The sequence below is a fragment of the Pempheris klunzingeri genome, chromosome 10, assembly GCF_042242105.1.
Source record: "Pempheris klunzingeri isolate RE-2024b chromosome 10, fPemKlu1.hap1, whole genome shotgun sequence".
NCBI classification, from domain to species: domain Eukaryota; kingdom Metazoa; phylum Chordata; class Actinopteri; order Acropomatiformes; family Pempheridae; genus Pempheris; species Pempheris klunzingeri.
In genome coordinates, this window is record NC_092021.1 from 16,877,854 (window position 1) to 16,901,314 (window position 23,461).

The following is a 23,461-nucleotide window of genomic DNA, read 5'->3' on the forward strand; positions in this document are numbered from 1 at the left end:
GAGACAGGTGATTCCTTTAGGTGTTTGTGGAGACCGAAAACAGGGATTAAAGAGAGTAAATATGGAATTACACTCATCAGATGGACTAAACATGGCCTGAAATGAATGCTTGAGTTACTCTGTGTCAGCCATTAGTTATTACAACATATAATCTCTTTGTAAAGGGTGACTTATTAAGACGGTGGTACTAAATTAGTGTATTTCTTTTCAACATGAAATAATAGAGCAGCGCCTATTTTGTCACAGAGCTTTTTTTAGACACCACTGGCTAAGTAACAGATAAAACCGGCCTTTGTTTTGTGTTTATATCTATATCAGACTGACTTGCCATGCTGCTTGAGTTCACATTGTAGTTTCTTTTCCCCCGCTCTCTGGAATTTGCCTTGGCACGGCGCACTGACAAAAGCTCAGGTGATTTCCGCTTGAGTGACTTTGGGAGGAGGGTGGTCAAAGTTCCAAGGTCCAAAGTTAACAAACAGCCACAGCTTTAAGATGAAGGATCCTATCAGCACCTGCCCTGTGAGTATTTCTTTGACATCCACTTCAATGTAAAGTAAAAAATGAGATTTTAAAATGCATTTTTATTGTGGCAGACAGATCTCACCACTATCCCAATCACTACTAACTTTATATCGGTTTAAACTTGTTTGATTCAGGTCATGGCAAAGATCGTATGGTGCCTTATTCTCTGTCTTTCAGTATAACCAGCTTTATCAAAATGCTAAACGATTTTCAAAAACTGGGGAGTACTTCTGCAAAGAACTTATGACGGTTTTTCAGCAAAGGTAGGATCAATAGTCAGGGCCTTCAGACTGCATTTTGATGGCAACATGAGTTATTGTTTAACTCAGTTATTGTCTCTTTGCTGCAACCATTTCCTGTTTTAGGGCTGAGCTGGAACTTACTTACGCTAAAGGACTACAAAAACTTGCAGGCAAACTCATAAGGGCGTCCAAAGGAATGCCAAACAAGTAAGAGACGCAGTGCAGAGCTGGCTTTGTCTTTTGTCCGTGTTGTGTTTAACATGCCCTCTCCCTGGGGACTAACTGCCAGGTGGTGTGCTGAAAAAGTGGTATCATGGGAAATAACATGATCAAAACATAGGCAGGTGTCAAGTTAATTAGCCCTCAGCTCTAACCTTTTCATACCGGCTCCCCACTCAGTTCCACCTACAGCTCCTGGTGTCATGTGTCAGATGAGTTGTACTCAAGAGCAGACGCCCACAGGTAATTTTCAGCCAGAGTTCACATCATACCTGCGCCTATCCACGGATTAAACAAATGGATTGGAGTTACATGTGCTGTGTTGTTCTCATTTCAGATCTTTAGGAAATGCATTTCAGCAAGAAGCAATTCTGGAAATACGCCAAGTCTTAGACGAGCACACCAAGAGAAAGAGGCCTGTGAGAAATGGATTCTTTACCTTTGTATCACGATATTTGTTCTGTTCTGGCGTCCATTCGTAGTGTTTTGAACATTTTCTGTGCTTTAATAGCTTGACAGTGCCATTGAAAGAACTGGAAAACTTGTTACTGCTAACTGGAGTGAGCAACTCAAGGTAAAGCTCCTCTTCCAGAAACTTTTAAACTTTATAGTATAGACCTTATAGTATGCAGCATACAGTGAAATGTGTGATGTGTTACAAGCCATCAGAAGTAGGATACAACACGTAACAAAGTCAAGGATTGTAATAGCTTGTGATCAGTCGCTCCATTTTGCATGACAGGTTGTAAAAACATCTCAGTACTTTTAAGAAGGTATTATGACCAGACATGACCTTTGCCACCCTTTGCCCTCATTGTGACAGAAAGCATCATAATGTTCATGACTTTATAACCTTTAATACAAAATGGGTTAGAAGATCACAAGCACTTGTATTATATATATGTATGATTTTTTAAAATATATATTCAAATCTGTATATCGTAGTTGTGTGGTGTTTACCTTTGTTCAGCTTTGTTGTCCTTGTTTTAGCTGTATGTCTGTTTGTGTCAGTACATTGAGTAGAATGGAAAAAAACAGTCAAATTTCTTGTATGTGTACTCATACTTGGCCAAAAAAGCTCATTCTGCAATGGTAAAAAAAAAAAAAGAAGCCTTATATGATGAGATTTATCGCAGCTTTTGCAACTTTAAACTTTTGAATTGAAAAATGTAAATACGCAGCATATGCAGTTGTAATTTAATGAATTGTAAAACCTTGGCATTTCTGTATGCAGTCTTGTAAATTACACTGGCTCAAATATAAAAATCTGACGGTTAAGACTTTTATAGCATCTATCTAATTTTGTTATATCAATAATATGTTCATGGATTCTTCCTCTTCTAAAAACAGATTAAGAAGAAATTGGCCGGACTAACAAGAGAGCACGAGGCTTTGTTCAACTTTGTTGAGAACAACAAACACATTTGCACAGAAAAAGAAAAACAAAAGGTACGTTACACGGCTACCACACGCTATTTTTCAGCACTACGTATCTTCTCATCATCTGGGAATTAATATCTGCTGAAAAAGCTGCCAACGCATTTGCTAAAGATTTTTTTCCCCCTGTTCTTGACTACAGATGCTGAACAGGCTGACTAAGTCGGCAGAGATGCAGGCGCGGGTGGATGAGGAGTACTTTAGTATCAACATGGAGGGTCATCAGATGAGACTCAAGTGGGAAAACACACTAAAAAACTGCTACCAGGTGCAAAAAATAGTCCTTCGCTGTTCCTCTTGTCCCGAGTGGCTTTTTGTAGGTTCAGTGTCGCGCTCAAGGACACATCATACGTGATAAGAGTTGAACCGGAGAGATTTCAGTTGCAGAAAATGCTTTATAAGCATGAGGTCAGTCTACCAAGTGCTCTATGTGGAGAACCAAATTACCACAAACCTCCCCGTGTATTCTGCAACGGATTTCATGCTGCCTTCTCTGAGATACACAGTTTTCATCAGCGTGCAGCAAAATGAGGGAAGAGCCTTGTTCAAGGGCACAAGGCTGCTGGCTCGGATCCCATCATCTTTTGGGTTACTGTGGAAAATTTCATCACAGCACTACTTCTTTCTGCTTTTTCAGATCATACAGGAGCTGGAGAAACAACGAATTGAAGTTCTGTGCAACATTTTGAATAGATACAACCTCCACATGTCCAGCTTTGGGCAGACCCTCAAACATGTAAGACCTGCTCATGAGTACGCCCCTAAAACCTTTGATGGATATAATTCATATATGCTTGTGCTTCTTCCAGGGCCAAAGACAGATAGAACAGGCAGTCCAACGAGTGGACATGGACAAGGACATACAGACCCTGGTCGCGGAAAACAGCATCACAGTTGACGATAACAAAGCGGAGTTTTTGATGACAGATTATTTTGTAAGTCTGCATTTTTCTTTAGCTCTGAGAATCTTTTGTGGCATTTTGTAGAGAAGCTTGACTGCAGGCCACAGACTCATTCAGTGAGTCACCCGTTCAACGACATACCCAGGGGTGCCGATTTGATGGGAGCGTGCAAGCCGCAGATATAAAGATCTACTTGTCATTTAGTGGCAGCGCCTGACATGCAGGCTGCGTTTTTTAGTGTGCTCCATTATAGTTTTACTGCTTTAGCATCTTGCCGATGTAAATGTTAAATTATCTAGTTGTCAGGTTGTACTCAAGTCTCCCTTGAAATAAATACATGACCAAAAATATGCGATGTGGAATGTAAAAGGGATTTAGCTGGTTTAATAAAGGCTGTATATTATATATGAATGTGCAGAGTGCGGTGCAATAGTGACAATGGCGTGTTTGTAAGATTTCTGGGAAATAATTGCTTTAAATGTGCCACTTTTGGCCCATTCAGATTCACAGCACAAACTACTGTGTAGCTTTGACACATACGGCATAAACAGGAGATTTTAACCACCATAGCTGACGGTGTGCTTCGAATAAATCCATATCATCTTTATTTGCATCAGGAGGAGGACACCAAATCACTGATGGGCAAAGACCGAAGGAAGGACGCCATCAAACTAAAACTCCAGCGTCTAGAGGATAGCATTACAAAAACAAAGAAAGACTGTGAAGGCAAGTTATCCGAGAAATAATGCATTAGAATGACACAGCACAGGTCGGTATACCTCTGATTCATTCAGTTGTTCATTTCGTTTCTAAGTCAACTTTGACATTCCTGTTGCAGGAATTGAAAAACTGATCAAGACGTACACTGAGAATCCATCTTTTTCAAACCAAAAGAACCTTGAGGAGACTGAACAGCAGCTTGATGAGGTAAACAGTGTACAATATGTGTAGAGTGGATGGATGGATGGATGGATAGATGGATGGATGGTGGTGTGCACAGATGGGTATTTACTTTAAAACTGATCATAAATTACATTTGCTGTAAGGTTGTGTAATATCATCTCATTATCTGCAGAGTACTCTAAAACTGGATCTCCTCGATGCCACCCACTACAAACTGTCTGTATCACTGTCTGAATTAGAAGGGAAACCAAAGTCTTTTCACCGGTTTAAAGACAGCATTGTGAAATGGAAAGATAAGGTAAGACTGCATGCATCATCTTACACAACGGGTTATGCTCTGGTGGCCTATTGGTTAACAGAGTTTATAACTGTAATGTCTGAGTGTAATGTAATGTCAGCTGGAACCGCAGCAGAATACTGGACTGGTTATACTGGACAGATGGTGTGAGAAGAACAATATCTTTGTCCTTCTGTGGATTAAAAAGCAAATCTTAAAAAACACATCTGCTCTCTGTGAAACAGTCTTTTGGTTTAGTGTTAGTATTTGGTTATAATTGCTTAATCAAGAAACACTTATGAGGGTCTCACATATGATAGAGTCCCAATTTGACTGTTAGGTGTCAAGTGGGGTTTTGCATTTGATTTTTAACTTGGTATCATCCAATACTATTAATTATACAATATGGATATTTTTAGACAAGAGAGACAAAAGAGAGAAATCCTGGGATTGTTAATGTTTAGGCTTGGTCCTTTTTTTCCTTTTGGGTGGAAGCAGAAGCTGGATGTTGTATATTACTCAAGTCAGTTTTAATTTAATTCTCTCTTGGTCGCTAACTAGTTTTAGTTTTAGCTCCATCACCTCATGCCTCAGGTCAGTGCAAGGTATGTCCTATGCAATATAGATAATAGCCATTTATTTTTCCCATGAAATCATAATTTGAGTTACTCCACAATCTGTTCGTGTACCCACTGACAACTACAGAGGTACCTCTGGTTGGGAATATCTATTATAGGATATTCTGATTTCTACGATTCACAGTACACAAACTATTTTTCTGTCTAAGGACTGCGAGCACAGCGTTGTTCAACTGACTCGTCCGGTCAAACTTAGAAGGACCTCAATCAGATCCCGACAGTCACTGAGGGCTTCCATCATTTACAAAGGGCCTGCTCAGTTTGTGACACAACAGTCTGCGGAGGCTTTACCCAGCGCCACTGACCAAGTCACTTCCTCAGCTACAACACATGAAACTGCGGCTGTAGAGAGCGGCAGCGCTGTCAATGGAGCCCTGCCTCACGCTGACGATGACAAAGGTATGATACACTTCCTGAGCATCAACATAAAGATTTATTTCTATTCATCACATCTGGGAATTTGTCATGAAATCACAGCAATGCAAACTATCAACACTGAACAGGTCAAATAACACCAGAGATGTGCAGTGTAGGAAAATGCAAGGCCCTGTACAATTTCACATCTGAACAGGATGATGAACTGACCTTGAAAGAAGGTCAGTGGCAACTCAACTGCAGATTATTTAAAGAACAGTAGAGGTTTAGAGGCAACCTGATAAAATGACTATTTCTTTGTTTCACAGGAGACCTCCTAGAGATCTACACAAAAGGAGACAATGGTTGGTGGTTTGGCGAACTTAATGGGAAGACAGGCCACTTCCCAGCAACCTATGTTGAAGAGCTGCCTTTGTTAAGCAGCATCAAATCATCTGATGCCTGACTGACTTGACTCACGAACAACAGAAATACAAATTCTATGTTTTTACTAACTAATAACATTCACTGTTTTAAAATGGTTGATAAAAGCATTCACTTTAATGATACATACATGTTCCTCTCTGATTTTTGTTGCTGATCTCCCCAGGGTTACTTTGTAATGCTGTTAGGATTCATGTTGTATGTAAATTTTTTTAACCAAATAATTATAATTTTTTCATTTTTTTTATATCACATTATGTACAGACAAACTCAACTTTATTGACTGTTTAATAAATGTGTATTATAAAAGATTAATATGACTAACATGCATTAAAATGAAGCTCAGGAAAATAAAACTATACACTTAATCCTTAAAACTGAGTAATGACATGAGAAAATAAATGAAAGCTATTTACATTATACGTGAATAATCAATGGCTTTATTCATCTTTACGTTTGATGAACATCTACAGTGTAATAGTGAATTTTTCAGGATTTAGAGAGCCACAAAAGAAAGTGTCACCATTTCCACCAGAGCACCTGTTCTCTCAAGGCCAAACTCCAGGGTTTGAAACTACGCCAGATACGCAGCTTCCAGCAAATTAACATGACCATGCTCAGAGATAATGAGACAGGACACTGCATAAAATTAAGACTGGCATTTATGTAGTTGAAAGTCCAGATTTTCTTTTAATATACTGCAGCTTTTACTTATTGCCTGCTGAAGTGCATTTGAATCCATATCTATTGGTCTTGAGAAGGCAGTTTTGTTTACAGACCTTTACTGTAGATACAGACTGAAAGCTGTGCTCTTTGCTTACATTAGTCCAAATTACAGCAGCAGCTTCCCTGCAAGTCCGTCCCTCCTTCCGATCTTAGCGGCGCGCCTGAGAGATAAACTCCTTCCTGATGTTTGCCAAGAATGCTGGTAAATTATTGGTCTCCTGAAGCCGGCTCTCCAAGACTGGCAAACACTCGAGCACGGGGTCGCTCGACACAACTGTAGAAATTAAAGAATTTAATAAATATTATAGAAGGCTAGCGATATCTAATATATCTATAGCTGTCAATGAGATCCCAAGAAAGATCAAAATCAGCGCTGCATTAGTCTGTCTCACCACACTTTGACTTCCCTACTTTGTCTGTCACCCTCATGCCCCTACTGAAAACATCAATGTTTAAAAACTGGTCATAAATACTTTTATTTCTGGATAAATCTAAATAATTTACCAAAACTGCAGGGCACCGTAACTTTAAGCTACGGTTATTCAAACAGGAGTAAATACTGCATTTGTTAGGGACCATTTTCCTTTGTGGATTAATACACATTTTGGTGCTCTTGTGTAGTAATTACAGCAGCAGGACGGGTTATATGGGATTGACGCAAAATACACTAGAGTGGACACAGCATTTTGGCACATTACTAGTTTTGTTTTTTTTTATAGTTTCTGGACAACTATAGCACAGAAGAATAAGCCATATGAGGCTTTGGCTACATAGAAAATACTTGTGCCTGCTCACAAGTATTTCCTAGTTCATTTCAGAATCAGTTCATTTGTGACAGTAAGAAAAATATAGATTAATGTAAGCCTTAGTGAAGGTGATAATTAGGTGAGTTTTGTAATCACATTTTCTTTATTTTGCTCTAGTTTTTGCCTTTACAGTAGAGTTTTCTAATATACAGTTTGTGGAACTTACTCTGGTACGATCCATCCTCTTTAATCCCCATTGTGACGACGTAGGCGCTGTCCGGATTTGAAAGGTTGATGTTCCGGAAAACAAACTGCAACTTTTCACCTATACAAGGACAACAAACACATTCTGTACATCCTGGAGTCACTTTTTGGATATTTCTTTATGTCTTACTCCTTTGTGCTATGTATTTGAAACAGGAATGAAGAAAGATGCAGAGAACATGTTTGTGTTCGGCATACCTTTGATCAACTGTGTCTTGCCAAGGATTGTTCGTATCTCCATTCCCAAGTGATCCTGAAAGACTAGTCTGGCTTTCTGGAGATTCCTCAGCCGGTCTTTGTTTGCTTTATTTTGAGACTCAATTACTGACAAGAGAATTACAGGGGTCAGTTATTAAAACATTGGTATGTTACAGTCACAAAGTAATTTCATTTTCAAATATCAACTTACACTCTTTTCTCTTGTTGTGTTCTTCTTTAAGTTTCTCTATCTTCTGGATAATGTCATCTTTCTGCATCTCCTTCTGCTGAATCTCAGATATCATTTCAGAAATGGCATGCCGTTCCTCTTTCAATGCCACATTTTTTTGTTCAAAGTCTGGGGGGAAAAGTTTGCATCACTTCAAGCGCGCTTTCACATAAACAATGAAACCTCTGAAGCTGCATTACAATGTTTCATCTCAAATAAGTATGGGTCTATAGTGTGTATTATTCAGCCCATGACAAGAGTTTTAGTGTTGGAACAAAAAACATATTTGGTGTGATGCCAACACTAATAATGCCATCAATCTTATAAACATACAAACAACCATCTGCAATGCTTTGTGGCCGAATGCATAAACTCACCTTTTTTGTATGTCTGTATCGTCTCGAACAGCAACTCATCGTCCTTACATTTCTTTAAACATGTATCTGCAAAACAATGTCGACTCTTGTGTTAAATAAAATTACTGTATACGAATGATACTTCTAGCCCTCACCCCTGATATGTTGAGTCATATTTAGTTTAAATATACTTCAGCTCCACAACTCAATAACCACTTTATGTTATTTATGTTAAAAAACAAGAAATGCATCACATTGAAACTGCAAGATGTTTGGTATATGTATGGTTTGGATGTAATTTTACAGTTGAATGCAATGTTAATGTTGTTACTTTACTGTTTACTGTGCAAACTGCAAGTGCAAACATAACTATATATAAGCTATTTTATTGGATTGTGGTCCAAAGAAACTAAATGCAGAGTCAAACTATCAATTCTGGCCCAAATGTATGTTCACAAGTGACACGTTGACACAACAGTTTTCAAGGAAACCAACAGCAGATAAATAAATGTTCACTTTGGGGAAATCAGTCAGTGTTCTATTCTCTGATATGTGCTCTATAATTTGGTCGAGGCATTTCTTCGTTAAAAGTCATACGACCTAGATATATTGGGTTTTAGCGTGTTTCTACATGCATTTCCCCTTGACTTCAGTAGAACTGGCACTAAAATCTGACACCAAGCAGAGCGTTTCCTTGTAAGGAACCAGTGAGAGTGGTTAGTGCCACGGCAATAACTGATAGAAACTGAATAAGAAATATCTTAAACATACCAAGTGCAGACTTCACAAACTTGCTGTGGGACTGGCACAACTCCGTCGCTGAGTCACTTATCTCCCCATATGTTTTGAGCTGTTTGTTGTGGATCTCCTCCATTGCACTGGTGAACCTGTCACTCATGCTTGGATCAGTAATGGACACCATGATGTTCAGATGTCAGACAATCTGTAATAAAAGCGCACACACACAGCACAAACAGCTCATCGAGTGCACTTGGAAGAACGACGTTGATCACACCTTGCATAACACAATAAAAAGGTCCTTAAGGACCAGGGAGTGAATAAAAAAATGAAGAGGTGCTATAAATATAATTTATTAAGTACGACCTAATAACACAATCGACCTTTCTAGCTTTTATACACGATCAAGAGAAAAAAAAACTTTAAAACTAAGTGGGCCTTTAAATGAAATGGTTATGTTCGAGATCAAGAAATCAACAACTCCTAAAAGTGCTATGGATGAAATCACATCAGCAACGTAGATGCAATGTTAAGAGATCCATCTGCTAAACAAACACCATCTGCTGATGAAGGCCGTGTCAAACGGTTGACAGCTCGGGAAAACAATCTCCGAATTAACCTTGAGTTGAGACTGTTTAGTCAAATTTTCATAAAATAATTACGTTAGCAGCCTAAACCTCCGTGACCAGCTAGTTAACATTAGCTGTCTGACTCCTAGAGCCACTAGTGTCAGCTGTTAGTACCACAGACAGCACAGACAGGAGCAGGTCTGCGTCAACTATCGGCCGAATGGACGACAAACGCTGACGTGCTGCGTTCGAATTGACGTATAATGTTAAAATACATCGTTCCAATTGACGTATAGCTAAATTCGAAATGCGTTAACGTACGACAGAGTACGTAAGTGTTAAGTCAGTCAGAGTCACACAATCGTACGAGCCAAGCTAGCAACATTAGCAGGTTAATGCTAACGTTAGCTGGGAAACATAAGCGGTTAGTTAGCCTCAGCTTAACCAGAACCCGCGTAACTCACATAGTGAATGAAAACAACTGCGTGTTTACAGGTCGGCTTAAGTTTGGCTAGTTTATTTGGATTTATATGCACTACTCACATGTGTGAACGTGGGGCCGTCGGCTGTTTGTTTTTGTCCTACGTCTTGCTACTGAACCAATGGTTATTTTCAAAAATCCGCGGTCTGCAAACAGGAAGTGGGGGCTGAACACGGGAAATGACGTTTTATTTATTTTACTTCCGCTTACAGATCAACTAAACAGCGTTTCTTTTTACATTTCAGAGGGTTATCTGTGACGGGAAAACGCAACTACTATTTGATTGTGTTATTTTCTGCCAGCATTAGACATTAAAATACACACAAGAGCGCTTTCAAGTTCCCACAATCAAGCCTTTGTGTTGTAATTTTGTACCACCTTGTGGTGAATCTGCGGAAGTTCAAGTGGGCCCAAACTGCCCAACATCAAGTTCAAAATACTGTATATCAAAATACTATAGAGACATTTTTTGCATACAGGTGCTCAGAAAAAGGAGGAAATAGGGAGTTAGCATGGTGAAGGTAGATCCACTGGATATATAACTAACTGTGGATGCCAGGTGGGCTGTGTTTTCCAGATTTATGGGAGGCCCACGTTGTTGCTACATTCACTGAGAATGAGACTATTAATGAGGCTGAAGGGATCCAGGGGTTACGTGGGTCACTGTCTCTTTTAGTGTGTGCAATGGCTAATATGTAACTACTCTAAAAGCAATGGTCTGTAAAACATCTAATGGCTACACAGTCAGGCTGTAAACAGTTTTTGTAACATCTCTTAAAATGCTGAGCTCTCATGACCAGGGAACACATTATTTTATTCCTTCCTTCAAACTGAGGTGCTTGCAGTTGTTGCCATGGCTCCGATTAATGATTTATGATGCCAGGTGTAGATATAAAGCTATCTAAGGAGTGGAAGGGGTTCATGGTGCTTTGACTGGTGCTGAAGAAGCAGCTGTTGCACTCGGATGCAAAGAAAGGAAACCACAATGGATTTTGTCCACAGCAGTGGGGTGCTGGTTATACAGCACCTCCAGAACAACTACAGGGAATACCATGACTTCCTTAACTTCATGTCAAGTGTGGGAGACCCTCGTAATATTTTCTCTGTTTATTTCCCCCTCTGGTTCCATCTCAGTCATAACGTGGGCACCAAGATGATTTGGGTGGCTGTTATTGGAGACTGGTTCAATCTTATTTTCAAATGGTAAGACAACTCTAATGTCAGCATTTTATCTTTTAGGGCATTTTGTATATTTACAGGTTTAAATCAGATATTTGTTTTTTAGGATTCTGTTTGGGCAGCGACCTTACTGGTGGGTGCAAGAAACTAACTTGTACCACAATGATTCATTCCCACATTTGGAGCAGTTTCACATCACGTGTGAAACAGGGCCAGGTTAGCATTTTGCAGTATATGTCAGCTAATACCATTAAAAATAACACAATCTAACACTTTCTTTGATGTTTCTTTATCCAGGAAGTCCGTCTGGTCATGCCATGGGCTCATCGTGTGTGTGGTACGTGATGATCACCTCTGCTCTTAACTTCACCAGGCCTTCCTCCACCGTCACATCTGTGCAGAATTTTCAAAGGTGGGCATTTGTTTTTTTTTTATCATACTATTGCATCAGTGGTTTCTGCATTACTGGTGGTGTCTAAATACTTCTATCCCTGCAGGTTTTACCTCCTGAGGTCTTGTCTATGGATGGTTTTTTGGGTCATTCAAATAAGCGTTTGCATCTCCAGGGTTTTTATTGCAACACATTTCCCTCATCAGGTGATCCTCGGCCTTTTAGCTGGTGAGTTTTCTAAGCTAATGCTATGTTATATGACATAAATGTTGATGCAGTAATTATTTATTATTCTGTTTCTACAATGTGTAGGTATGCTGGTTGCAGAGGTGTTCGATCACATCCCCTCAGTTTACAATGCAAGCTTGAAAGTGTACCTGCAGACCAATGTTTTTCTTTTCTCTTTTGCTATTTGCTTTTATATGATCCTCAAATTGACAGACATTGACCCTTTGTGGTCAGTTACTAAAGCCAAGAAATGGTGCGCTAACCCAGATTGGATCCATCTTGACACCACACCATTTGCAGGTCTGGTGAGAAACCTGGGAGCCTTGTTGGGTCTGGGCCTGGCAGTGAACTCTCAGATGTTCATTCAGAGCTGCAAGGGGAAGAACGGCTACAAAACCAGATTTAAACTCATGTGTGTGACCGCAACTCTCACATCCCTGCAGCTGTATGACTTTATCATTATGCCCACTCACACTGACACGCTGTTTTACATTTTATCATTTTGTAAGAGTGCTTCTGTTCCTCTTGGTGTGGTTGCTGTTATTCCCTACTGTGTTCATTTGCTGATCGGGGATGAGGACAGGAAGCTATCTTAGATTATGGGAGGAATTGTCAAGTTTTGTGATACTGTTCTCATCACTTTTTAATTAGCAATAAAGGATATCAAATGGGTTAAGACCTGTTCAAGGACAAGTGGATACACTGTTGAACTGTTATTCACAGTCACACAAGCACTGAGACTACTATATATGTTGGAATAAGTTACATGACTTATTTGAAATAGTAAATCCGTTTTTTGTGGCATGACTTTATGTGATGAACATAGTAAAGTAGGATGTGTAGCTCCTCTGAATTTTTGTCTTTTCTTTTTTTTTCTTTTCTTGTTTTTACATGTACAGTATAATCCACTGTATGAGTGTACATGTGAAGCATTAATGACATGATGGGATTGTTGTAAATAAAACTGTTAAGTTTTAGGAAGACAATAGGAATTCATAGTTGTCTTATTTAAGAGCTCATGTGGGAAGTTATATCGCATTACATTCATCTGCCCAAAATGACTTTCTATCCTACGAATACACACCTGGAGCAATGTGTCCTGCTCATGGACATTATGAAATGTGGACCGTTAATGGTCAAACACATGCTGTAGAGCACTAGAGGCTTTTGTGGCTGGTTCATTGTAAACGTCCTATTCAAGTAAATGTTAAACTGTCTTTTTAGTCTTGGCCTGAAACAACATCTTTCAAAGACAAAATTGTTTTCTTCGTCGTCAGGCTGTCTTTACAATTAGTCTTTACTATTCCCATCAGTCCAGCATATCAATGACAAAGCACTAAATTAAATGAGCAAACTATACATTGCTGCTAAATTATGAAAAAAAATGTAATTCTAGATTAAATATGTTATGAGAAGATTTCTTAATATTTCGATCAGGCAAATGATAAAACCAAAGTCAATAAGTAGAACTATTTAAACAGAGCCGAACTTTGGCACCATGACAACAGCTGAGCAACAGATCTGACATGTACTTTTCCACAATTTCCTGCACTAAATCATTCAGGGTTTCCCTCCTGTAGTGCCCCTGTATGAACTGTGGACGTCTGTTTGTATATCCTGCTCTGTGTGAATTATATAATCTGTTGTGGGTCACAAAGTTTCTTCTGGCAAATTCAGATCAGCCAAAATGTAATGAGGTAGAACAGACTCTCTGATGTAACTAGATTAGTCAGATTAGTTCAACTTGCCTGCAGAACCCATTTCCACGTCTTTTCCCACCGTCCGTGGTTGCTTAGCATCCAGTGGCACCTGAGGCCAGGCACTAAATGATGTGACTGTCCTAAGTGCGTAGGCCAGTTGCTAAGCCAAGCTTGAAGAAACATCTGTGTGTCTGGTACTTTATTGAGCCTTGGTGCTGAGGGGGGAAATGGCATAAGTCCACTCAGCAGCCTATCCTTTATTCACTCCAACTTCATTTAAAGGTAGATATTCAGAAAATGAATTTCGGCGAGAGAGGAATTTAGAATCACTTATAAGAAATCTGCGGGCAAATACTGTACATTAAAAATAAAACTGATTGATTTACAATTGATTTTTTTGTCTAAGATACAATTGTCTCTTGATTTCTTTTTTCACATTTTTATGTTTAGGATTAAGTAGATAGTCTTATCAGGACACAAGACTACTTAAATTTACTCAACAGTGAATTACTTCAAGTTAAAGGCAGTCCCGCCCAGGAGCACCCCAAAGTCCCCCAGATGTGCACAGTGAGCTGGAAATAAATAATGCAATTTCAGGGCACTATCAAGTGCTGTCACAATATGAAGGTCTTTTGGTGAAAAGAAAACATTCCAGACATCGAAACATTCAAGAAAAACAAAAACGAGATACAGAAAAGAGCACTGTCAGGATTTCTCAAGACAAATGCAAGGAGAGTAAAGTTTGATATTTTTTTAAAATTGAAATAGATGACATGAAGAATAATTCACAACATTACTTATAGTACAACAATACAAACATGCCAGGATGCATGCAAAAATCTTCACACATAAAAAAGAACTACTCATAAACAAATAAATATAAATAAATAGCATTACCTCCATGTAATTCATAATAAACCACATAATTACAATTACAATTCAAATTAATTCTTCAAACCCATAAGATGAAAACAGTTTCTACTCTACTTTACTCTACTATATATGGCAAATGGCAAAACTCTTATGGCTTCTAGACCATCTCTGAGAAGATACCACAAGATGACAACACATTAATTCAATGTGAAATAAGACCAATACAAAATTCTTTTCATCATATGCTCATCATATGTGGCTGCAGGCACCTAGCTGATAGGAGCGCCTGTTGTGACCAGTTTATAATATGCGCCCCTCTTGGCCATGAGTTTAGCATGAGTGCCTTGTTCGATGACGACTCCACGAGACATCACTGCTATGATGTCAGCGGTTTGGATGGTAGACAGCCGGTGAGCGATGACGATGCAGGTTCGTCCTTTTCTTGCCTCATCCAGAGCAGACTGGACCGTCTGCAGGACAAAAGGACTTTGTCAGGATCGTGCTCCTCAGCCAAGTTCCATTGGTTTATCCTGACATATTTATGCAAAGGAATTATGTTTATGTTGTACCTGTTCACTCTCTGTGTCCAGGGCTGAGGTAGCTTCATCTAGCAACAGGATCTTGGGGTTCCTGACGATGGCCCGAGCAATGGCGATGCGTTGTTTTTGTCCTCTTGACAGCTGGGAGCCCTGGGCGCCAACCTGAGTCTCATATTTCTTTAAATTTGTATTGAGAAAAGAGGAGAAAACAAAGGTCGCAAGGTCAACAATGCTGTAAACCTTCCAACACAATAAAATGCCTTTAACTTTTGGGGTTTCCAGTCGCGATGTCTGATGTGTTGCATTTGATTTTAACATTGCTTATAACTTGAATGATGGCTCACATTCGACAAAGTCATTGTAATCCAAGTCATGCATTTGTATTTCAGACTATATGCTGACAGCTGAGCTTTCAGAGCTTTTTCTGGCCATTTCAAGGACATCCCGTTCATGTTGGCTTTAAATTGACTCAACTGTACAATTGGGCAAACTCCATCTGCTGCAGAGGATCATGTGATACGACAGAAAGCAGAACAATGGGCCATGTGCTGAGATTGTTTTGTCCAAAAAGAAACTTATCGTGTGAATGCTCTCTAGATTCTGCATCATCCTACAGGGTTATTTTTTTTCTGCAAGGAACAACTGTTTTATACAGTAAGTAAAGCATAATAAGGAACGTGTTAATATCACAGTCAAATTAGTTTCCAACAAAGCTAGAATACTTAAATTTTATTGGATTTGAATTGTATTCGCACCAGACTAATAACCTAGAAATGCTTGTGAAATTGTATCTATCAGTGAAGTGTTTCCACTCACATCTGGTAGCGTCATCACAAAGTCATGAAGGTAGGCTTTCTTAGCAGACTCAACAATCTCCTCCATGCTGACACTGCGTGTGTTATCTCCGTACTGAATATTCTCCGCTATGCTGCAGTCAAACAACACAGGCTCCTGGGACACTATGCCAATCTGAGATCTTAGGAAGGGCACATTGACTGTATGAGTCGGGCGGCCATCAATCAACTGAGAGTAAAAGATGACAAAATTAGGACAGAGTTAATGGTTTTGAAATTGATTATGTCACTTTTTGGTTAAAAAAATGGATGTTTAAATCAGTCTACATACCACTTGCCCTTCATCGGGGTCATAGAACCTTTCCAACAGTTGGACACTGGTACTTTTCCCACAGCCGCTGGTCCCTACAAACGCCAAAGTCTGACCAGGCTTCACAGACACATTCAGGCCGTTCAGCACCTGGGTATCTGGCCGAGTCGGATAGGTGAACTTGCAATCGATAAACTCTATTTTACCATTGAAGTTATCCTAAAGATGGATAACAAGGGTTGATCGAATGTAACATCAAGAGAAAAAGACATCTCATAATGTGTGCTTTCATTTAATTTACTGAGTTCACCAACCCATTTCTCTCCATCTGTGTGGCTCATGCTGATTTTAGGAACTCGGTCCAGTACTTTGAAAAACTGAGCAGCAGCAGTTTTGGCTTTGGCGTAATCTGGAGTGAAGGAGGAAGCTCTGCCCAGCGCTGTCCCACTGATGACTACAACTGCAATCACTCTGGAAAAACACCATATGAGTACTGTTTGGTAGTCACGTCACACAAAACACAAAATACAGTTTTTATACAGGATCTGAAAAAGACAGATTTCGCCCGGAAATAAATAATTGTACGAACCTGAAAACCAACATGTACTGTAAATCCTCAGCTTTAACCAAATAACCTCCGAATCTAAACGAAGCAGCGTATGCCATAAAGATGACACACTGAGCAAAGCCAAAACAGACTCCATAAATGTTGGCTCTCTTCTTGGCAGATTTATATGGAAGCTCCAGTTTCTCCTCATATGATTCTACAAATGAGTTCTCTTTGGCCAAGCCTGCAATCGTCCTGATGTTGCCGAGAGCCTCACTGGATACCTGTGGGGGGAAAATTAAGATCTTATACTGTAGCCAGGCTTCTCAGGAAAGTGTAGAGATATCAGTGGGCCTGAATGGCAGTGTTCTGTGGAGCTTACCCGACCTGCTGCCTCCATGGCTGTTTTATCTTCATTTGCAATGCCTGACAGCATTTTGGCTTGGAACGCCCCAGATAGCCCAATGAGGGGCAGGAAGCACATAATTACCAAAGCTAACTTCCAGCTGAAGTAGAAAGCAATGATGAAAGAAGCTCCAATGCTGGTCAACGAGTTAACAATCATACCAATCTGAGATCCTGTTGCCTGCAGAAATCATACCAACCATATAGAAAGGAATGTAATCACAATGACACAAAAACTATGCTTTTTGTGGTTAAATCATGTGAAATATAGAGACATGCCTGTAAGTCTGTTACTTACCCCTTGTACCATGGATGCATCAGTGGCCAATCTGGTGGTCAGTGTTCCAGGGCTGTTTTTGGGGTCATCAAACCAGCCAATCTCCTGCCTCAACATGGCCTGGAAGCCCACTTTCCTTAGGCGGCGAGTCAGCAGCTCTCCAGACTTAGCAAAAGCATATCCCTGGAACATTAAATCAGAATAAATCTACAGGTAAATTCTACATAATTCAGTTCTGCTTTTTTTCTCTATATCAAGTTAACAAAGACATGTACACCCTAAATGTCTTAATTATGATGCAAATTATGATGCAAACCTGTAAAAACTGGGAAAAGAAACTAGTCACAGCCACAATGCAAAACAGAACACATATTTCGTTGATCCGCTCCTTCTGTTCATTCAAGTCACGAATGGCAAATGTCTGAAAAAAAAAAATTATATGAGTCATTTGCACTTACAAACTACATCAGAACATAAGTCCATCACAGTCAAAGGCAGTACGTGAAATACACAGCCCTCACCCCGAGAATTTGGCTGAACAGGATAGCGTAGATGGGGTTGACAGAGCCATTGACAGCAGCTCCCAGCGAGCCCAGCAGCATGTAGGGCCATTCTGGTTGGTTGTACTTGAGGATACGTGCCACTGGGGCTGGCTCTACATGTTCATCTGCATCATCTTCACATTCCTGTAAAAATATTGCCGTAGGAGCTAGTAGTTTCCACAGAATAATTTGCAATAATGTAAATGTATTACACTGTATAAAAGAGAACCTTATGTTCTGGGGCGATCTCCTCGTCAGAAAAGATCTTGATGCTTCCTGATAATGCGTCAGGGACAAATTCATTTGACAATTTGCTGTGAGAGCGCAGTCGAATAGAGCTCCTGCTGGAGTAACATTGAGAACAGTAGATTATTTTATTGGGGAGTAGTTATATCTGTTCCTACTGATCTCTTTGAGCTTAATTTACTGTACCTTTTACTGGATCTGGAGCTTCCACGGCTGAAACTCCTCACTCTTAGATCAAAGTCCTCTTCAAGAGCTTCACTAATCGCATCTGGTAGAGAAAAAAAACCCAAATCAATACCGCTTTAATAGAAGTACAGAAGCCTCCGATGCTCTTTAACAGACACAAGAGGGACCCTCAAACACTCTAAACGATTGCCCACTGCCTCCTGCTGAGTGCTTTTAAGTTTGCTGTTTCATCCAGTCAGGCTGATCCCACCAATCTCTTGTGATACTGGGAGGAAGATATGGCTACAGGATGACAAGGTTATACGGTCCTGCATGGGGACACAGGACATGGATAACAATACTGGTTTTATTTATGCATATTTTGCCAACAAGCCTTTTTCCCCAGACGAACATCTTGATTTAACATTGCAGGAAAAGCACAGGTGTTGATGGCTGCATCACATTTAGGTTCACCAGTCCCAGAGCTCCTGTAATGTGTGCTGGCTCAGTAGCAATGGTTAACGAGACACTGTAATGGAAAGGGCCACCTGTTAAAGGTCCCGTATGATCATTTTAAAGTTCATACGTTAAAAAAAAGAAGAACAGAGCAACCTGTATGCTTTGCTTCTTCCTTAGACTTCTTCATGTTATTGGGAGCTGGTGTTAGGGAGTAAAAAACGACGGTGGACAGGAGTATCTAGTATTGCAGTGTCTATATTTCGTCTTAAATTGCCTTCTTCATATCTCTCATTTTACTTGGGTGAATTTCTTTGGTACATTTTGCATAAGCATTGTTGAAGGGTGCCCAAGAATAACAGTTTTCATTGCCAACGATTGCTTCATTGTGATTATTGTGCATATGACAATACAGAACTTAAGGAATTTGACCAAAAGATCAATCAAAAATAATCATCATCAATCATCAACAAATTATTCTACAATCGCTATGATCTTTAACCAATGATTAGCAGCCCTTCATACCATTAGTTGTGTTGGATGTGCGTTGGTTCTGCAGGGTGACCAGGGTGAAGTAGACACCTTTCCTTTCCATTAGCTCACTGTGTGCTCCCTTCTCCACAGCCTGGCCGTGCTCAAAGCCAGTGATGACATCTGCATTTCTAATTGTGGAAAGACGGTGGGCTACAGAAATTGTTGTCCTGCCCGTGCGCACCTGCACATATACCAATAATTAGGGTGTCATTCCACAAAACATGACATGTTGCTGAAGTTAATGGTTAATCAAATAATTAGTTAAATACTAATTGTGTAATATGTGGGCCAGAGAGCGGCTGACCTTATCCAGTGCCTCCTGTACAACAGCCTCACTTTCATTGTCTAAGGCAGATGTGGCCATATCCAGCAACAGGATCTTGGGGTTTCGGATCAGAGCTCGAGCGATTGAAATCCTCTGCTTCTGTCCTCCGCTCAACTGTCCACCACCATCTCCCACCAGAGTATCAAATTTCTGGTGGATAAGTAGCAGTGTGTTAGTTTTAGACTTGTTAGATTAAACACAAAGTCACGCATCTGGCTGTGAAACGCTGTATTTGCTCTTCACTATTATCTTTACACACTGTATGTAAACATACCTGGGGCAGGTCCATAACAAAATCATAGGCATTGGCCTCTTTTGTTGCCTGGATGATGTCTTCCATGGTTACTCCAGGTCGACCAAACCGGATGTTTTCGCCAATGGTTGTAGCAAACAGCACTGGCTCCTGCTCCACGATACCAATGAGAGATCTGAGCCACTGGATGTTTAAAGTACGGATATCATGGCCATCTAAAGTCACCTGAGAATGAGAATTATACTTGTCACATTACACTGAAGCCTTCACACTTTCCACTAGTGTCCTGTGTGTCTGTGCAGCTGCTTTGGTTGTTACCATTCCTTCCTTTGGGTCATAAAATCTTTGGATGAGCTGGATTGTGGTGCTCTTTCCAGATCCGCTCGGTCCCACAAAAGCAGTGGTTTCTCCTGCTTTGATCTGCATGCTTAGATCGTTTAAAATCTGAAAAATAATTTGGCTCTTTATGAGTTGAATTTTGGGAGAAACGGACACAAAGAAATTGTACTTGTTGAAATGTACCTTGACTTCAGGCCGTGATGGGTAGTAGAAAGAGACATTACGGAACTCAATGTCCCCTTTGACTCTGTCTAATTTGTGACCTTCATCTGATAAACAATCAATGTCTGGGTCCTGTGAACATAACAGCACAGAACATTTTATTTCATAGTGAAGATTCTTTCTCTTAAAAGGTGCCATCTCCAAACTAGATTGTATGTGCAATAAACTCTTAAGTAGCATCCGGATTTTACCCGGTCAATTGTGTCAAAAATGGTCTTTGCAGCAGCACGGCCAGATGCGAAGGCCTCAAGGCAGGGTGAGGCCTGGCCCAGATTCATAGCTGCCATGAGCACCCCAAAAAATACCTGAGAAGAAACACAGCAACCTCATAGTGACCAGCAGCTGTCTTTCAATTACTGCTATGAGAAGAGGGAAGCATTTAATTTCACATACCTGAATAAGAGTGCCGGGAGACATCTCCTTGGTGTCGATGACCAGTTTCGATCCATACCAAAAGGCCAAAGCGTAACAAAGGAAGATTATGCACCACAGGTACCCTTGAAAAACGCCTATGATGGTGCCCTTTTTCACACCCCAGTTCTGAGCTTCCACAAGGTTTTCATCATATCTGTGTAAATATAACATTTTATATTAATGTCAAGTCACAGAGCAACGGCTCGTCATTTGCAAAACAGAACAACCTCTAGAAAACAAAGAAACACCTTTCAGCTTCTTTGTCCTCCCCACCAAACGCTGCCACTGTTCTGATGGAGGTCAGGACTTCGTCGGCCACTGCCCCTGCCTTTGCATAGGCCTTTAGCTCTCGTCCTGTCAGCTTGGCAACAGCCTTCAGCCACAAGACAGAACATCAGCAATAAACTCCCACCCAACAGTAAAAAATGATTCTGTTGGATTCACAACAGGTTCATACCATGGCCATGAGTCCAGCAGCTATTCCAATCAGCGGGCTCACAGCTATGACCACCAAAGTCAGCTTCCATCCGCCAATAAATCCAACCATGAAGCCGAACACAAAAGTAGAGATCCTCTCAATGAAGATAGACACCTGGTCAGCGATGGCATTGTTGATCTTGTTGACATCACTGTAAAACAGCAGAAGACACTATTCTGTGTAACACATTCATCCAGCTGTGCGCCGATCTGCAGACGGAGCCAAACTCACTCTGATATCCTTGTGTTCAGTTCACCAACAGAGTTGCAGTCAAACCATCCAATCTCCATTCGCATGACTTTTCTGAAATAGGTCTTTCGGATTCTCTGAATTTGTCTGGCAGCCGCTGACACCCACAGGACAATCTACAGTGGGAGCAGTTCGAGTGGTACAGAATTATTTTTATGAGTAGATACAATGTCAGTAAGTAAGTCATAATTACTCAAATTAAAGCTGGATATGGCTGAATATATACATGAATATTTACCTGAAAATAACTGAGAAACAGAACTCCTAATCCAATTCCAATATAATAATATGCAAACATGGTCATCTGTGCTTCAATATCCACCCTGCAGACAGCATAAAATGGGATCACACCAGCCGCAGCGCCAAATGGCTGATGTTACAGATTTATTTAATTTGCCAATATGTAGTTAGAGACATCCAAATAAAGGTTTAATGTGTCTTTTACACTGAATGATTTTTTAATTATATGGGATGTAATCGTCATTGTTAACAGTTGGTATGTATAGACTATTTAAGATGTATCATGTTATTTGTTATCAAGACTTCACTGCTTTATTGTGGGCCAGGGGTGTAATGTGTGGGGCCCTAATGCCCCCTTCTCTGCTCACCCCCACACAAACTCACAAGGTGAAAATAATACCAACCAGCACAGTCATGGCAGGGAATAAAGCAATGACTTACCCACAGCGCACAGTCTTGTTTTCAGGTGTTTCATACATGGAGCCATTTTTCCAATAGATAGTGTTGTTGTTGCATTCCTTGTTTTCGTCTTTCAGTTCTTGGACCTCAAGCTCATACGCCACAAACGTGTTTGTCATCATGCCGTAAACCAGAAGCATGAGAGGTGAAGCTGCACCGTGTATGAGGGCACACAAACTCCCCACTACCATCATCACGGTGTCCTTCCAGGTGGCAAAGCGAAACTGCAAAAAGGAATTCGTTTTAGGATTTCTTTTTAATAATGTTGTTTTGGGAATTGTAAACTCCATTTTTAATCTTATCTTTTATTCTTAGTCCTGTTATCACAACCCCACTTCAGTAAAAGTGGGAGTATTTTAAGCAACATTTACTTGAAGGTCCAAAAGTAAAAGTGCTCATTTGGCAGAAAAGTTACATATTATGAAATAACACATTATTAGATTGTTAATACTGATGATTCAGTGTGTATGTAACATTTAACTGTTGTAGCTGGTCAAGGTGGAGCTACTTTTAATAACATTTTATTGCCAACTTGAGGGTCCATCACCCTCCAAAGGGTCACAAGATAAATCTGAGGCGTTGTGGGATTGTAACATGTTTTTAATTAATATGAACAAAGACACAGTATTTACCAGCTGAAAGTATCCAACACTCAGCATGTTTTCTTTCTTCGTCTCATCTCTGTAAAACATGTATATTGAAACAAGGCACAGGAACATTTCCTAACAACGGCAAACACATTGAGGTCTGCAACATAGTGGATTATGAGACATGTCTATCTTGCAAAACAAACTTACCCATTCTCAATGTCTGCTAAAAAAGAGGGGAAATTATGTTAAGTACTACCTTTAGGTTTTTTATACAAAACTCTTATTATTGTGTCAGGGCTTTTTTTGTATAATAAAAACAGATTTCTCACCTCTTTTATCACCACCGGCTGTTGGTGTGAGTTTGACTGATTTCTTCATGTCAGCTGCCGTGACTCCAGCAGTGGTGTTCTCACTTAACACCTATGGACAAAAATATATATATCATAATTATAATTTGGATG

General features: G+C 40.0%; 4 protein-coding genes across 4 annotated transcripts; 2 read left to right on the forward strand and 2 right to left on the reverse strand.

The window, feature by feature from the left end:
- Positions 1 to 454: 454 nt before the first annotated feature.
- Positions 455 to 6,316, forward strand: nostrin (nitric oxide synthase trafficking). The gene is made up of 16 exons (XM_070838237.1): positions 455 to 519; positions 700 to 785; positions 888 to 971; positions 1,164 to 1,226; positions 1,321 to 1,402; positions 1,495 to 1,557; positions 2,334 to 2,432; positions 2,563 to 2,688; positions 3,058 to 3,156; positions 3,230 to 3,355; positions 3,940 to 4,048; positions 4,161 to 4,249; positions 4,398 to 4,523; positions 5,290 to 5,539; positions 5,644 to 5,736; positions 5,824 to 6,316. Exons 1-16 carry the CDS (start codon positions 493 to 495, stop codon positions 5,958 to 5,960), a joined length of 1,659 nt encoding a protein of 552 aa, XP_070694338.1. The 5' UTR covers positions 455 to 492; the 3' UTR covers positions 5,961 to 6,316.
- spc25 (SPC25 component of NDC80 kinetochore complex) lies at positions 6,290 to 10,345 on the reverse strand. Its single transcript, XM_070838238.1, has 7 exons — positions 10,308 to 10,345; positions 9,229 to 9,400; positions 8,479 to 8,544; positions 8,084 to 8,230; positions 7,873 to 7,998; positions 7,637 to 7,735; positions 6,290 to 6,938 (listed from the first exon to the last, which is right to left on the reverse strand). The coding sequence occupies exons 2-7, from the start codon at positions 9,377 to 9,379 to the stop codon at positions 6,814 to 6,816; spliced, it is 714 nt and encodes a 237-aa protein (XP_070694339.1). The 5' UTR covers positions 9,380 to 9,400; positions 10,308 to 10,345; the 3' UTR covers positions 6,290 to 6,813.
- An 833-nt stretch (positions 10,346 to 11,178) lies between these two features.
- LOC139208102 (glucose-6-phosphatase 2-like) lies at positions 11,179 to 13,050 on the forward strand. Its single transcript, XM_070837669.1, has 5 exons — positions 11,179 to 11,448; positions 11,531 to 11,640; positions 11,722 to 11,836; positions 11,922 to 12,043; positions 12,128 to 13,050. The coding sequence occupies exons 1-5, from the start codon at positions 11,210 to 11,212 to the stop codon at positions 12,637 to 12,639; spliced, it is 1,098 nt and encodes a 365-aa protein (XP_070693770.1). The 5' UTR covers positions 11,179 to 11,209; the 3' UTR covers positions 12,640 to 13,050.
- Positions 13,051 to 14,848: 1,798 nt separating this feature from the next.
- Positions 14,849 to 23,378, reverse strand: abcb11a (ATP-binding cassette, sub-family B (MDR/TAP), member 11a). The gene is made up of 27 exons (XM_070838380.1): positions 23,330 to 23,378; positions 23,208 to 23,223; positions 23,043 to 23,091; positions 22,393 to 22,634; positions 21,950 to 22,034; positions 21,694 to 21,827; positions 21,442 to 21,613; positions 21,233 to 21,357; positions 20,964 to 21,138; positions 20,762 to 20,875; positions 20,532 to 20,642; positions 20,328 to 20,453; positions 20,031 to 20,234; positions 19,736 to 19,906; positions 19,423 to 19,612; positions 18,463 to 18,544; positions 18,260 to 18,371; positions 18,010 to 18,174; positions 17,805 to 17,909; positions 17,510 to 17,671; positions 17,189 to 17,392; positions 16,849 to 17,090; positions 16,574 to 16,730; positions 16,281 to 16,478; positions 15,972 to 16,178; positions 15,186 to 15,332; positions 14,849 to 15,086 (listed from the first exon to the last, which is right to left on the reverse strand). Exons 1-27 carry the CDS (start codon positions 23,376 to 23,378, stop codon positions 14,886 to 14,888), a joined length of 3,945 nt encoding a protein of 1,314 aa, XP_070694481.1. The 3' UTR covers positions 14,849 to 14,885.
- Between the last annotated feature and the right edge of the window lie 83 nt (positions 23,379 to 23,461).

Coding starts and splice junctions, on each gene's coding strand:
- abcb11a (XM_070838380.1), bottom strand. CDS start 23,378: ATGAAGAAATCAGTCAAACTCACACCAACAGCCGGTGGTGATAAAAGA. Junction 21,614..21,693: donor CTGAACACAAGGATATCAGA/GTGAGTTTGGCT, acceptor GCTGTTTTACAG/TGATGTCAACAAGATCAACA. Junction 19,907..20,030: donor TTGTTATGGACCTGCCCCAG/GTATGTTTACAT, acceptor CTTATCCACCAG/AAATTTGATACTCTGGTGGG.
- nostrin (XM_070838237.1), top strand. CDS start 493: ATGAAGGATCCTATCAGCACCTGCCCT. Junction 1,403..1,494: donor ACACCAAGAGAAAGAGGCCT/GTGAGAAATGGA, acceptor GTGCTTTAATAG/CTTGACAGTGCCATTGAAAG. Junction 3,356..3,939: donor TTTTGATGACAGATTATTTT/GTAAGTCTGCAT, acceptor TATTTGCATCAG/GAGGAGGACACCAAATCACT.
- LOC139208102 (XM_070837669.1), top strand. CDS start 11,210: ATGCAAAGAAAGGAAACCACAATGGATTTTGTCCACAGCAGTGGGGTG. Junction 11,449..11,530: donor TTCAATCTTATTTTCAAATG/GTAAGACAACTC, acceptor TTTGTTTTTTAG/GATTCTGTTTGGGCAGCGAC. Junction 12,044..12,127: donor GATCCTCGGCCTTTTAGCTG/GTGAGTTTTCTA, acceptor TACAATGTGTAG/GTATGCTGGTTGCAGAGGTG.
- spc25 (XM_070838238.1), bottom strand. CDS start 9,379: ATGGTGTCCATTACTGATCCAAGCATGAGTGACAGGTTCACCAGTGCA. Junction 7,999..8,083: donor ACACAACAAGAGAAAAGAGT/GTAAGTTGATAT, acceptor TTCTCTTGTCAG/TAATTGAGTCTCAAAATAAA. Junction 6,939..7,636: donor AGAGGATGGATCGTACCAGA/GTAAGTTCCACA, acceptor TAATTTCTACAG/TTGTGTCGAGCGACCCCGTG.